This window comes from Borostomias antarcticus (assembly GCF_949987555.1).
Source record: "Borostomias antarcticus genome assembly, chromosome: 22".
In the NCBI taxonomy this organism is placed as follows: domain Eukaryota; kingdom Metazoa; phylum Chordata; class Actinopteri; order Stomiiformes; family Stomiidae; genus Borostomias; species Borostomias antarcticus.
The window spans coordinates 14,689,874-14,704,588 of NC_140255.1; the positions used below are offsets into that span (position 1 = coordinate 14,689,874).

The 14,715-nt window shown below is 45.2% G+C and overlaps 1 protein-coding gene across 1 annotated transcript; it reads right to left on the bottom strand.

The window, feature by feature from the left end:
- Positions 1-890: 890 nt before the first annotated feature.
- On the bottom strand, positions 891-13,193 carry LOC311323552 (zinc finger CCHC domain-containing protein 24-like; the record flags this gene model as incomplete). Its single annotated transcript, XM_084455801.1, has 4 exons — positions 891-1,004; positions 1,517-1,681; positions 11,208-11,408; positions 12,957-13,193. The coding sequence occupies 4 exons, from the start codon at positions 13,191-13,193 to the stop codon at positions 891-893; spliced, it is 717 nt and encodes a 238-aa protein (XP_084311927.1).
- Between the last annotated feature and the right edge of the window lie 1,522 nt (positions 13,194-14,715).

Here is a 14,715-nt window from a genome sequence, read left to right on the forward strand (position 1 = left end):
TTCAAAGGCTATCGATGCCTATTATTCTGATCCATAGCACTTTCTAAAGAAACATGAATATAAAAATTACAATCTGATAACATTGTATAGTATAAACGCCACATATTTTCAAATGAAATACATTTGACCTGAAATGCATGCATCAGACATCATGATAGGCATGGCTAACCGGTTCATAATTCCACAATTCACAGTTATGACGCCTTATATCTGGTGCTATACAACTGGCAAGATTTCAAACGAATACGCATTTCTTATCAGGATATAGGCTACATGAGTATCTCAAAGACTTCCGTAAACACAAAGCAGACATCACTGAGAGGTAAAACATTGCAACTAGGTAGAGGCTTGAATACTGGCAGTGATACTGTCATTAAAAATACACATTACTGGGACACAGAAACAGTTCAATGCATCACAGTTCATCACGATGATAAGGCCGGTTAAGTGACTGAAATATAACATAACAAACAAAGTCACTTCTTGGTGAATGTTTGGGGTGTTGAGGGAGCGCAAGGCCAGGAGAGGGGACTATTTGAAGCCCAGGAAAGAGGACTCAGGGAGAGGACTCAGGGAGGGGGACTATTGGAAGCCCAGGAGGGAGGACTCAGGGAGGGGGACTATTGGAAGCCCAGGAGGGGGGACTCAGGGAGGGGGACTATTGGAAGCCCAGGAGGGGGGACTCAGGGAGGGGGACTATTGGAAGCCCAGGAGGGAGGACTCAGGGAGGGGGACTATTGGAAGCCCAGGAGGGAGGACTCAGGGAGGGGGACTATTGGAAGCCCAGGAGGGGGGACTCAGGGAGGGGGACTATTGGAAGCTGAGGAGGGGGGACTCAGGGAGGGGGACTATTGGAAGCCCAGGGAGTAGGGGAAGGCCAGGGAGAGGGACTATTGCACGCGGCGACAGTAGTAGCCCAGGACTTTGCATTTCTCACACAGGTGCTGAGGGTGCTCCTTACTCTGGTCCGACACATCCAGACCATCGGGTTTCTCCAGGGGTCTCTGGACGGACGGACGGACAGACAGACAGAGACACAGAGAGATCATCAACTTAGATAGTCGCTTGGAGGCATCTCTCAAAAAAGCAGTGGGTCCTTAAATCTGACAGCTAGCTGGAACAGATGACACAGATAAGACACCGGAGGACAGTTCAGGGTGAGACACACATGGACAAACATGGGAGTCCCACTACAACCCTGTCTTTGTCTCTCAGCTAGACATAAGCTCCTGTTGTTGTTCCAGTTGTTTATCGTCTCCATGAACATATAGGCTACGATGGGCCACATGGAACGGACTGAGGAGCTCTTGTATTGGTTAAAAAGACCCCAGGGTCAAACCGCTAGGCAATAAAACATATGCCAAACATTTCCCAAGCATAAAGCTGCTCACGCTGCAGCGAAGTGTTGTATGTAACGAGATTGATGAGAGAGTGAGAATGTGCGGAATTGCTTCATGTCATACAGCTTGTGATAAGCAGACAATTACAATCAAAGTAATGTTTGTCCGGTTATTACTTGTTTGTGAGGATAAACGTTGATGTGGCACTTGATACATTCTTGCCCCATGTTGGCCCAGGAGTTCCCGCTCATCCACTTCCTCTTGCATTTGGGGCATTTGTACTCTCCGAAGCACCTCTTCTTCCCCTGGTAGGGCGTCAGGCCTTCTCCTTTTGGTCGAGCCTATGAAAAGAATCACAAAACCACAAGAAAGATTTCAGTCAGTTATTGTATAGGGAGCGAGCACGCATGCATGCGTACATGCATACATACATACATACATACATACATACATACATACATACATACATACATACACAGACATAGTATCATTCCATAGGGAGCATACATACATAGTATCAGTCATTGTATAGGGAGCATGCATGCATGCATGCATACATACATACATACATACATACATACATACATACATACATACATACATACATACATACATACATACATACATGCATACACGCATACACGCATACACGCATGCATACATACATACATACATACATACATACATGCATACACGCATACACGCATACACGCATGCATACACACATACATACATACATACATACATACATACATACATACATACATACATACATACATACATACATAGCATCAGTCATTGTATAGGCAGCATACATAGTAAGTAGCTGACACTTTCAGCTCTTGAGGCGCTGGTTTTAGCCCCACATATGAAAACAATGCTGAGGCTAACTACTCAATTGAGGGTGATCCAGTATATGAGGCAATATTATGTTTTCATTGTGCAAATTTTTCATTGGGCTCTGAACACATTTTGGCTCTCGCTTCTCATCACTTAAACTGGAGGGGAGCCACATTTGGTTTCTTTGGACGCCGGCCAAGTGAAAGTGCTGCAGAATTATGAGCAGATTTGATAACAGCTTTGCTGGTGGTCAAGAGGAAAGTGTTGCTATAGCCATTCATAATCATAATGGAATGTTGATTTAAATTCTCGGTCTCTCTTGTTGGTCATAGTGAAACAAGCCTTCACTGAATACCAGCTTCTTTGTCTTGATGAGAAGTTATGTTTTTCAGGCATCTCCCCCAGATTCCAGATGCAATCTTAAAAGTATGGCCAGTGCCTCCCCTGAGGACAAAGATATACCTTCAGTGAGTGATAGGCTATAAAGCAGGAAAACCTTGGTAATTGCAAACCGAGTTTATTTGTAAGGAGAGAAAGAAAGAAAAAAAAAAAAAACGGTTTCTGCGGAGAGAAGTCTTCCCATCAGAACAGAGTTGCCTCCCTCCAGCTGTGCTCCCCGGGGACGGCAACGGAGGCCCAGGCCTGACGACGGACCAATCAGAGAAGGCTCTCCTCTACAGGACAAATACCTCAGCCCCTCAGTCATCCCTCCCAGCTGGCCACCATCCACCAATCAGGGCACAGAGAAGTGGAGGGGGAGAGGGAGGAAATGAAACCCAGATGAACTCTACACTTGTATAACATGAGAGACTCCTAAACCCATCATACAGAAATCATCTCAGTGGGACTGTTTAAAAATGAACAGCACCATAGCTCAGAAACCAGGGCGAACCACTGTTAAGGGCATCCAGCATTGATGTCCTTTGATGTAGTCAGATCATCACTTAAATGCTCAGATATATGACCTTGCTGAGCTAGGGTACAGTGGCATAGGTCTAGGTGGCATTAAGACAGGTTCTGTACCTGACCTGGATCTGTGGTGTAATGATGACAAACACAGTATGAACTTCTATGACTGTCATCTGGTCATTATCTCTGCTCTGGTGAGTCTGATTCTTGGGGGTGCAGTTGCAATATTTGACCATAGTGAGGCGCCACATGGGGGTTAGTGAGTGGTGCTCATCTGACCTCTCTCCCCTCAGCCAACTCCCGTGGAGGACGGACAGGCTGAGCATCGTCTTCCTGCCGGAGGAAGCAGCTTTCACTCCGCAGAACAAGCAAAACAAAGCGAGTTGCGTTGAGGATGCCAAAGGGCACGGCGCGCTTCAGAGTTTCCACCGGTCCCACACCAAGCAGTGGCACCGACAGCTGAAAACAATGAGCTGACACGCAACACAACCACTATCCGTTATCCAACTGCCAGGGATGGACTGACAGAACGACGGTCCATGATCCGACAGCCAAGGACAGACTGTCGAGAACTGAGGGAAAATCCACCACTGCCAATTTGAACTAAGCTTGTATTATTGTATTACAATATGTATTCCATGGCATTATGACTTCTATTCAGGCAACCACTGTATTATTTAGCAATACTGTACAGTATGTATAAGCGTAGAGAATCTGTTTAACAGATTCAAGGTGACTGAAACCACATCTGTCTGAATTAAAAGCATGCTGTACTTTCCACTGACCGATTTAAACTGCAGATTCATAATAAATATATTATTTCAGGTTTCAGCTTTCCTTATAATACAATAAACATGACTTGGAGCTCAAATTCTTTTGTCATATACAATCTTTATTAATATGACCAGAACAAATCAGTTTTCAGTTTTTTTGACCTATGCACAAATTATGCCAATTTTGACAATGTTCTAACACTTGGATTTTCATGGACTTTTGGTACTGTATAAATGGGAAGGTTTCATGATACGACAAAAATAATTGATGTTGCAAGTGGTCCTGGGTTGGGTGAAAGCTTCTCACAGATTGCTTAGCCATTTTGTGCTGCGCAGCTCTGGCTAGGCTGCATTACAGCCACGTCTCTCCATCTGGTCTCAAACACACTAGCACTAATAACACAACTAAGCACATGCTCCACGCTCAGACCTGGAGCCTCTTCCCCCTGATGCTGGATCCTGACAAGGTAAAGCCTGGCTCCCCCAGCTCTTCCAACTGGAGCCTGGTATGCTTCCTAGTTCCTGGTGAGAGGGCCTCTGCGGGATCGGCCGTGGCCGCCTCCCCCCGCCAGCATCTGGAAACCATCAGGATAAACAATGGAGTTCGCCAGAGCTGGAACCTTCCTCCCCCCCACCCCCAACCCCCCTGGGACATCCATCCCAGAGAACATGAGAACGCTAAACCTATCGGATACCATGTGGTCAATTACCCCACACTAACAAACCCAGAGGCCCTTCCCTCTCGCTGTTTGGCTTTGGCCGGACCCCCAGACTCGCGGAGGGGCCCGGCTGTTTGCGAAGAAAAACACTAGATAAATAGATGGGATTGACATCCTAAGAGATACAAGAAGAAGAAGAGATGGTTCTCAAACCTAGTGGCCCATAGGGCAGGAGCCTATCACCTGGTTCCTTAGCATGAGGCAGCTTGATGTAAAAGTACACCTCCTAGTATGTTGCATGGACTTACCCCCAATCCAAACCTTTATGCTGAGTGTCAAGCAGGGAGGCATTGGGTAACATTTTTTATAGTCTTTGGTATGATGGATCAACCCCCAACCTCCCAATCTCAGGGCGGACACTCTAACCAGTCCTTTGTTTTTGTTTGTCTCTTTTTGTACCCGGGCTGCGCCCCGGGCTGATGTAACAGTTGGTTGGGCGGTGCATTATAAATAAAAATAACAAAACATAACATAACCACAAGGCCACTGAGCTGGTTATATATATATATATATATATATATATATATATATATATATATATATATATATATACATATATATATCACCCAAGATCACTCCCAGATTCCTCACGGTTCGATTTCACGTCACTACTATGTCATCAATGGTGATGGCCAGGTTACGGTTACGATCGATCGATCGTAGATAGATAGATAGATAGATAGATAGATAGATAGATAGATAGATAGATAGATAGATAGATAGATAGATAGATAGATAGATAGATAGATAGACAGATAGATAGATAGATACAGTAGATAGATAGGTGCTATACTCCTTATTCTGTTTTGAGTAATGTACTGTATATAATTGCTTACATGAGGTCTTACATAAGGGAGGGGGGGTTCAAAACGTCATGCCCTCCGTACGCCTGACTATATGCCAATGTTTCCGCCATGTTTTGTGACATCATCCACAACTGTACTTTGCCAAAACAGGTCTTTGCTAATCAGTGCAATACTGCAGTTGTCTTTGAAGATTTGGATCTACTTGGGTTATTTACTTGAGATATTTAGTAATTAACCAGTAACTGAATTATCCGTGCATACGGTTGAATGTTTGAAATAACAGCCCGCTAGCCAAATTGCTTTAGAAGATTTATGTTGATAGTTGTAGTAAAGTCCTCTCCCTCAGTGGAAATGCATGCTGGGACATATCGCCTGCAGCGTACGCTGGAGCCAGATTCAATGGAAGACCTGGAACTGTTCTGATGGTTTGTGGTCGTACACTGTGTGCATTTCAAATACTTCAACAACTCGGCAGACTACCGAACACCTTCCTGAGAAACAGACAGAGTAACCTTTGTCACCTCAGCTCAACCACTTGACATACAGAGCCACAAATATGTAGTCGTTTTCTCTGCTAGCTAATCATGATGGTCTTTGTTCAACTACAAGGTAACCCTGAACTTGTTTGTTCAGTCTCAATAGCCCCCATGTCTAATATAATGCTGTGCGGACATGCCCTTCTTTTGTCCACGCACAGCTGTTCACACTGTGCGCCAGAGTGCTGAGCTCAGCATTTCTGCACTGCACATACATGCAGATATGGCATACATCGAGATACCCCCCAGTGTACACCCAGCTACCCCCCCCCACAAACCTTGCTGGTTCTCTTCGCTCTTCTGTGCCTACGGTACAGGTGCAGTACCAAACTGATACACACTCTTCAACAGGATGGTCACTCACGCCTAAATCACAGAGCTCCTGTCCTCTCTGTCAACAAAATGACCCCTGGTACGAACCCCGATATCAGCCCGGCCCCCGGGACGAAGGAGGACACATGAGATGCTCCCAATGTCCTGTCCTGTCTTACACAATGGCATTTCCCCCTTTCTCCATAATGGTATCAGTGCGGCCCACAAGAGGAAACCACACAACACACAAGGATGCAGTGTTCAGCTTATTGCTACACTCCCCTTCACCACAACTCCCTGCTCAGCAAAACTGCCAAGATGAACTTGCATTACCCCAATGTAGTTATAGTAATAAAGGTTGGGGGGGGGGGGGCATCGAAAGACTATTGCTTCTTTGTTTGTCTAGATTAGTCCGAAGATGTTTTAATGAGTTCTTTATTGGAACTCTTGATAGATATTAAATGGGCGTGTCTTTTAAATCAGCGTAGGATATGGGGGATGGCCCTTTTTAAATTAGATTAGTGTCCCCTTAAATGCTCCTTGTTTCCTGGAGCTGCTCCTGTGAACTGTGACAGGAAGCTTGGATATCTGACAGTTTTGCCTTCATAAGAGGATAGTTTATCAAAGTGAATTGGCTTATACGTATCACACGCTGCTTTCTTGGTTCACAGTCCAACTGAAACTCCCACCTCTCCTCACCATTGATAAAGTTGATGACTTTTACAGCTGTGCTCAAGCATTACATTTCACACTGGCTGAAGGACAAGGGCAGGTGGGCTGGCAAGCAGACAATATGGAGCAGCAAAATATCCCTGGTTTATTTCAAAACATGGCAGTGAGTGAGACTCAAGATGGGGTTATCAACATTTTATGGCTGAGGTGGGGAGGGAAAGTTATTCTTCACAGGTCCAGAGTTGGTTGCGCCAGATGTGAAGTCAATAAACTTATTCCCTGACAACAGTATTTTGCTTGTTTCCTTAGGGCGACGTCAAAACATGGTTTCCACAGAGTTATATTGCACCTTCTCAAATTGCAAATAAATGGACAACAGGGCCATGGAATCCTGAAATAGGATGTGTACGTACACCAGAGCCCTCTGTGCCAGAGATAAGGCTTATCTGTGGAGATTTCACACTCTCTTCCTCTCATTTCCCCTTCCTGCTCTCCGCACTCAGGCTGGACAGTACAGAAATCCCACAACGCACCTCTCTGACAGTCCTGAACCAGGCGACCATCCATGAGTCATACCTTCCGACATGGAGCGCTACCATCGCAGTGTGCTGCCGAGACGGCTACGTTGTGAGCGGTGCTCTTTTGAAAGCTGTGTGATTGCCATTGAGCCACTATGTAAATACAGCACCCAAAGCAGGTTGTGATTCTATAACAGACTTTCCATGCGTTCTGTCGTTCTTCTGGTTGGATGCGGGCAGCCATCGGTTATCAGAAGTGGTCTACCCACATTCCAGCGTCTCCTCTATCTTGCTCGTCCTCCTCTCCTCTGCGGACGCTCCAGCCAAGACCCACAGAGAACATACATTATCCAGATAACACATTTATCAGCGCCGCAAAAAAACTAAAAGGGAACAAAGCAAGCGTAATCAGCGCCAGAGCTGCTTGAGGGTTCCCAGTTACACTCCCAACCGAGCTGGCCTACTCTGTTCAAATGAAACAACAATGGTCGCTCTGTAAAAAAAAGCAAGTAAATACAGTAGAATAAGCTAAAACAGGTGTACCCTAGGGGGGTCCTGCACATCTTGCACACTGTTATAAAACTGAGGCCGGTTGTGTGTTTATCATAGCGGTAAACTAGCCCGGCCCGCTCCACTTCACAGGCGCATCTCCTCCGGAGGACCGTACTTCAAAGCGTCCAGGCAGACCTCTAACCCCCGAAAACTGTCCAAGGATTCTCCCTCCTCAGTCATTAATCAAACTTGTCATGTCCAGCGCATTCCGACTTTATTAAACCCCTGCGTAGAAATCGACATGACACGCTGCCCTTCCCAGTCTCTCTAGTCTACAGCGTACGTCAAGAGCAGTACCCTTCCTGTCTGACGCCATGTTTTTATCCCAAACATCTCATCCTTGTTTTGGATACAGACATGTCTGGCTGGCCGTTGCCCTATGTGGCAGGCCCCTCGGAACACAGACAGGGATGACTTCACGGTCGCAGCCAACCAGAGACGCTGGGCAGCTCCCCACTGAGGGAACAATACCGCCTGACTTCCTGACCTTTCCGTCCGCAGAGCCTTCAGAGGAACAATCAGCTCCTTATTCGTCCCCGGCCCTTCCCACCACAGGGCCATGTACAGCCGGCAGGCTGTCACTGGTCTATTCACTGTACAGTAACAGAGTTGAGCGGGTTAATTGGCTGTGGGGTCACCGGCGCGGTGATGACGGCAGGGGTGGAGTACGCGGCTGATGTGTGGTGACATGTTTATTACAACATGTGGAATGATTGGATACATATCATAATCGGGCGTTCATTGGTAGCGCACAGGATTAAAATAGCATAAAAAACAATTTGACTGTATTTGCGGGTGTGATTTTATGGGATATTTTAGTGCACTGCTCCAATGAGACAGTTTGGGTGACCTTGCGCTTGACCATGACTGTTGTACAGTAGGCACTATGTAGGCTATGTGTTGTATGTATGTATGTATGTATGTAGGGAGTGTTTCATATCAACAAATGTACAGTCAGCAAATCCATACTGCCTTCACACTTGATTGTACTATACATGCCACAGATTCCAAAACCCAAGAACAAACAGTGGTTTGTTTGTTAGTTGCAGCTATGCTCAGCTCTTCAAGGACCAAAGAGGCCTTTGTCAGAACGACTGCTCCTTAATCATTGCTTTGGGTTTGAAATTCTGCAACAAAATGATAAAATCTGACATCATCCTCCTACAACAAGAGCATGGAGGAGGAATCCGACAGAAATGGTTTCCAGACATTGCACATTTAAAAGGGTGTGACTGTTGGAAGAATCATAAATATCTCCCCGGCAATCCCTGTGACATCTCACTCCAGTTGTGAAAGTATAACATCCCGACAATGTTGTTGAAAACATATCTTCCACTCCAACTGGATGCCAAGCATGGAATGCATACAAGTACACTGAATTTGTGTAAACTACACCTTAGAAAGCCATTAACATTCTCCAAACCCATCGACTGAATAGTTTGTCTTCCTGAGTAGGCTACAATAACCTTAGGGCCTGGTTATACCCAGTATAACCTGACTAGCCATGATCCACTAAACATCATTATAATAGGTCAATAGTGTGCCTTATCATGCATCATCAAAGAGCCAGAGAGCCAGCAATACTCTGGTAGGGATCCCGATCCCCCCTGCCTCTCTGGCTGTTAAGCGAGCCGTACAGTACACACCCACTTACTGTCTGTGTGTCTCCTCTGCCCTCCCACCGAGCTGTAATGTTCTCTGATTCCTATCCATCGCTGCTCCAATCAGAACCACTCTGCTATGGAAGCCCGGGATAGACATTCCAGGACTCAAGTACCCTTCTGGAGCTTAGCTACCCTGAAGAATGGCAGAAAGGTAGCTGTAGTAGGTAGTTGCACATTCACCAAGTAATATCAGCAAAAGAAGACTCTTGTCTACAACATACTATACCCATCATTAGTGAATGTAGAGTATCCCTGCCCCCGATGTAGGGCTTATGCATCAGTCAGCCTGCATATCTGAGAGGTTCAATCTGAGTGGAGGATACCGGGGGTCAAGGCCTGGAACTCAAAATGACACGAGGAGCCACTTACAGCACAGCGACGTCATAAATTACCTGAAGACCAAAGTCACTCTGTGATTTGGATAATCAACACAAGATGTGGTTAAGATTGTGCCACATTAAAGGTAGTCTTTGATATATGTGTCACGGTTATGTGTCGAGAGTTGCCTCGCGATTGGTTTCAGTCGCTATATTCATGTCATAACATCTTATTCATGTCCTAAGAAGAAGGTCTTGTGGACCGATTTTTTTTTTTTTTCCTATTAGAGCTAATAAAGTTGTTTTTTGCCAGCTAGAACAGTGTGCGCGACCCTTCCTTTTTATACTATATTCATGTCCAACATCCTCTGTCTTGAGACATAAATGAAGCGAATTATCTGTTTCCCCTTTATGCCTTTATGGGTCACTTTGTTTGATTGGATGTTCATAATTTGACCATGGCTTTTAACTTTTAAATCTACGCTTTACTTTGAACTGCGTCAGTCTTCTAACTATCTACACTGCATAGCACTTCTGTCCTGTCAGTCAATCATTTGATCCCGTTGCGTTAAACGAGACTAATGTTGGATATTTCCTCGTAAAAAATACGGCGGCACGCAGAGTTGTGGTAATGTTTGATCCCTTTCCCTTGCACGGCTCAACACCGCACCCTATCATCTTTCATTAAGGCCGGCTAACAGATCTAATCACACATCTGGTCCGCATCACCGTCCTGTGGTACAAACTCTGCTGGAATAATGTGCACAGAAATCTCCATCACCTTGTCAAAAAGGAATGTCAGCATTCACAATTAAAACTTTGTTTTCTGATACAGTTCGAAGTCATGAAGCCTGGGAAAGCGAAGACATACTGTCAAACCCATTACTGCTGATCTGGCCATTCAAGACTAGTTATGCTATGGTTGAATATTATTGTCTAAGACGTTTACATTACATGGACAGTATACAAGTGTCATACAGGATCAATCAAAGCGCTATACAAATAAAGCTTTGATTGATTGATTGAAGTGGCAAAGCACTGATAAGCCATCTGTTTTAAAGCAGGCCATAGTGGCTGTTCTATGATGACATATATATGTATATACTGTATGTATGACTGTAGTTTGTCAGTGGAGAGGGGTTGACCTGCAGATGCCATGTGTGGATCACCTGAGGGCAGACTTTGATGTATATGCTGTATGACTGTAGTTTGGCAGGGGAGAGGGGCAGACAGAGGCCATGTGTCTCACCTGGGGACAGTCTTTGATGTAGTGTCCTTTGTTGAAGCAGAGGTGGCACAGGTAGTTGGGCGGAGGCCGTTTGCTGGGCTTGCGCGTCTCCGAGGAGAGGGACAGGTCCGAGAAGTGGTCCGTCAGGGTGCTGAGGCCCTCCACGATATTGTTGAGGGAACCATAGGGAGACGAGCTCTTGTAGAAGTTGTTGTTCAAGGCCTGACCAACAGAGATTAAAAACACCTGCATGAATTACAGCTGATGACAAGAATGTCAATAAAATAAAATAAAAAAAAACAAGACATGAGCCAGTCTTTTCAATTTCACAACTCCTCTGGTGAGATATCTTGGACAGAGCAACTCTGCAGTAACAAGTGCAGAACTGTACATCACTTGTCTTTAGAGCACCATTAAAGACCAGAACACGACAGTCGGACCATGAAGACACAGTGGCATTGCAACTGAGACGTTTCTGGCTCATATATGCCATCACTGCCCACCAGTGCATCACGTTTTGATTGATTGGGTTGTTTGCTAGTCTCTCTCAGTACCCCCTGCAAAACAGAAGACAGTAGGGTTTCTTTGATTCGCACAGATGTGTTCCATTCACTCTGTGAACAGATAGTGTCCATTTCCTTGGAGGAACAAAATGCCTTTGTCAAGCATGTTTCCCATTCCTCCTAGAGGGTACGACACAATCAACACCATTGTATGTATGGGGATGGGCACTATGGTTACCACAGAGAGGGTGTGAAGTAACTGGCAGAGGAAGCTGGATGTTTACCCTCCGTGCTTAGAGCGCCAGGAGCAGAGTCGTCTCCGTTTCAGTGGGAAACGTCGTGTCTGAGGTGACTTCTATAACGCATCCATCACCTGGGTTATGCGGCCACGCAGGGAGTGGTAACAACCAACCCAACACTAGTTGAGTTCCTGTTGAAACTAGAACTTGGAACGCCGGAAATGCCCTTTGGGTTTTGCCAATATTGTCAAAAAATCAAAGCGTCTATTGAAAATAGATCATGCAATATTTGAGTGTACCAATGGTGGGTATACTGTAGATAATGTTATACAGTAGCCTATAGAAGTAAGGTATTTGTAGAAGACTGGTGACAGTGTTCTCTGCTCGGTTTTCTATTGCATATCTCACGTATAGATTTGTACTGGCATCTTTCTCATCGGGTCAGATGAATGTTCTGTTCTATTTGGGATACTGTGCTAGTCTCTCCTTGGGACGGACGGACGGTAATGGAGCCGAGCGCCAGGCCCCTGCAGTCAGTCAGGGAACGGCCACACGTTCCCCTGACCAGGAGGAACCCGTAGTCCTGGGTGAACCCTCGCATTCATGTTTTTAAAAACCTGTGAGGGGCCCCTTTTCAACCTGCCATACCTCCCGGCCTGCCCACTAACATCAGAACAGTCTGAGCACACACAGGCACTATATCAGGACACAAGACACATATTCATATCGTTCACAGCTGATCACCACATCCCAATGGAGGAACATTGCTGGGGTTTGGGCTATGTAAACACAAACAGCCTGGTTTGCTCAATCTGAAATCTGATGTGAATGTGAGTGTGACATTTATACTATGCTTGAAAAGGTATAGAACAAGTTAGATGATTATTATAATTCATATCACGCCCACAGCGACCCTCCCTGTGCTTCAGTATGTCAACCAGTGTTACAGTAACCTCTTCGTTGCATAAGCATGACTAATTGATTTGCTTATTGCATGCATATCACATTCGATATCATCAATACTCTACCTCAGTCCTCTGAAGTTGCAGAAAGTTGTTGAGATAGTTGGAATTGAGCGCTGAGCTCAAGTCAGCAGGGGAGCGCTTGGTGTAGTTCAAGTCCGGGTGAGAGCTTTCAGACTCGGGCTTGAACGCATCGAAGGCGTTGGTCTGATGGGTGTCTTGTAAAGACATATAGACCCAGTTCAGCAACTGCGCTGGTTGGTACACAGAGGTACTCGTCTCTATGGCAGACATCAGGCTCATCTTGGCAAGAATGCGCCTCTCGCAGCGCCACCGTTATCGCTGCTGAAGTTATCAAATCACCAACTTGTCCTCCGTATCATTCCAGATTTTACCTCTTCAACAACAACGCACTATGATATACTCTTGCATTCACCCCAATGGAGTCCTAGGGGACCCCAATCCCTGGATTATGTTCACGAGAGATCCGTGGTGAAGGCATGACAGGGCGAAAAGTTTGTACCAGTCAAAAATGTGTTGGCTCTACTCGCAGATGTGATGAGCTCATTGCATATTCTCCCGGTCATTGGAGTGCGTCATTACGCATAGGAGGTGCGATGTTGGTCCGTTCAGATGAAGTGCTGCAACACTGTGACCCATATTCCATGCCTTTTCCTGAATCAAATGTTTTTATATTACTTATTGCACCTATTGTATTTTTAGTTTGCTATTCTTGCACTTTGCCCTCAGCATTAGATATGCTCTCACTTGTTTTAGAAAGGAGATGCACTTGTGAGTTCTGGCAAGTTAGCCTACACTTACTTTATGCTAATATCAAATAAAAAACGCCTTCGCACTTCAGTGAAACAACTACTTCATAGTGTTCAGATACATCGAAAGAATGATATGTTTCATTGTAGCCTACGGTTCAGTTGTCCTATTCCTCCCTCAACTTCTGGCTGTACGAGGCATGCACAAATCTCTTCAACTCGTGGAAATATCGCCATCCGGTGGTAGGCTATATAGTTGCTGTTGATGGTGTGGGATTAAAACAAGTGCACAGTTAGATGCACGTCCCCCACCCAAGATGCGTGTTCCTTTGTGTCAATGATGAAGTGGAAACATTGAGTTTCTTTTTTAATGAATATGATACATTAACCTATGAGATAATCCTAACATGTAAAACAGGTGCACAGTGAACCTGTCGCCCCCCACCCATGATGTATGTAGTCAGCATACACAGTTGAATGAAATGTTAAAAGCAAATTCTCAGCTAATGATCGTGGATCTCCAGAACATCCAGGTGTTCAGAGATCCTCATTGCGTCTGAAGTGTGTAAAAGGCTCAGAGTAGGCCTACGGACAGTGAACACTGTTCTTCTGCCCCCCTTCTGTCTGCAGTTCGCGCTTGCAGCTGTTAGTTTAGTGTGTCGTTAACTCTGGTCCTTGGCTACTCCCTGTCAGGGACCAGACATTTCTCCATTAGCGCTTTTCACTCTATCTACACTTCAGTCTATAGAGATAATATACTGTAGGCCTACTTTCGTTACGCACCGAAGTGAAGACGGTTTTTGAAAAATGAAAGCCTTTTCTCCAAGGTACCTTGAAACCCCCCACCTTTTGTATAAAAAGCACTTTTTTGCATTTAAATAGCATCGAACAGCCAACCATCTTCTTCTACATTTTCCATTTGACACTCTATTTACTACCAGAGTAGCCGGGGAAAACATAGAAGATGCAGCTAAAGGAAAGGATTCAGTGTAGGCTACTGTAGGCTTAGTATGATAGATATGTAACTTCTGTTCTGACAATTGTGTTACATTCGC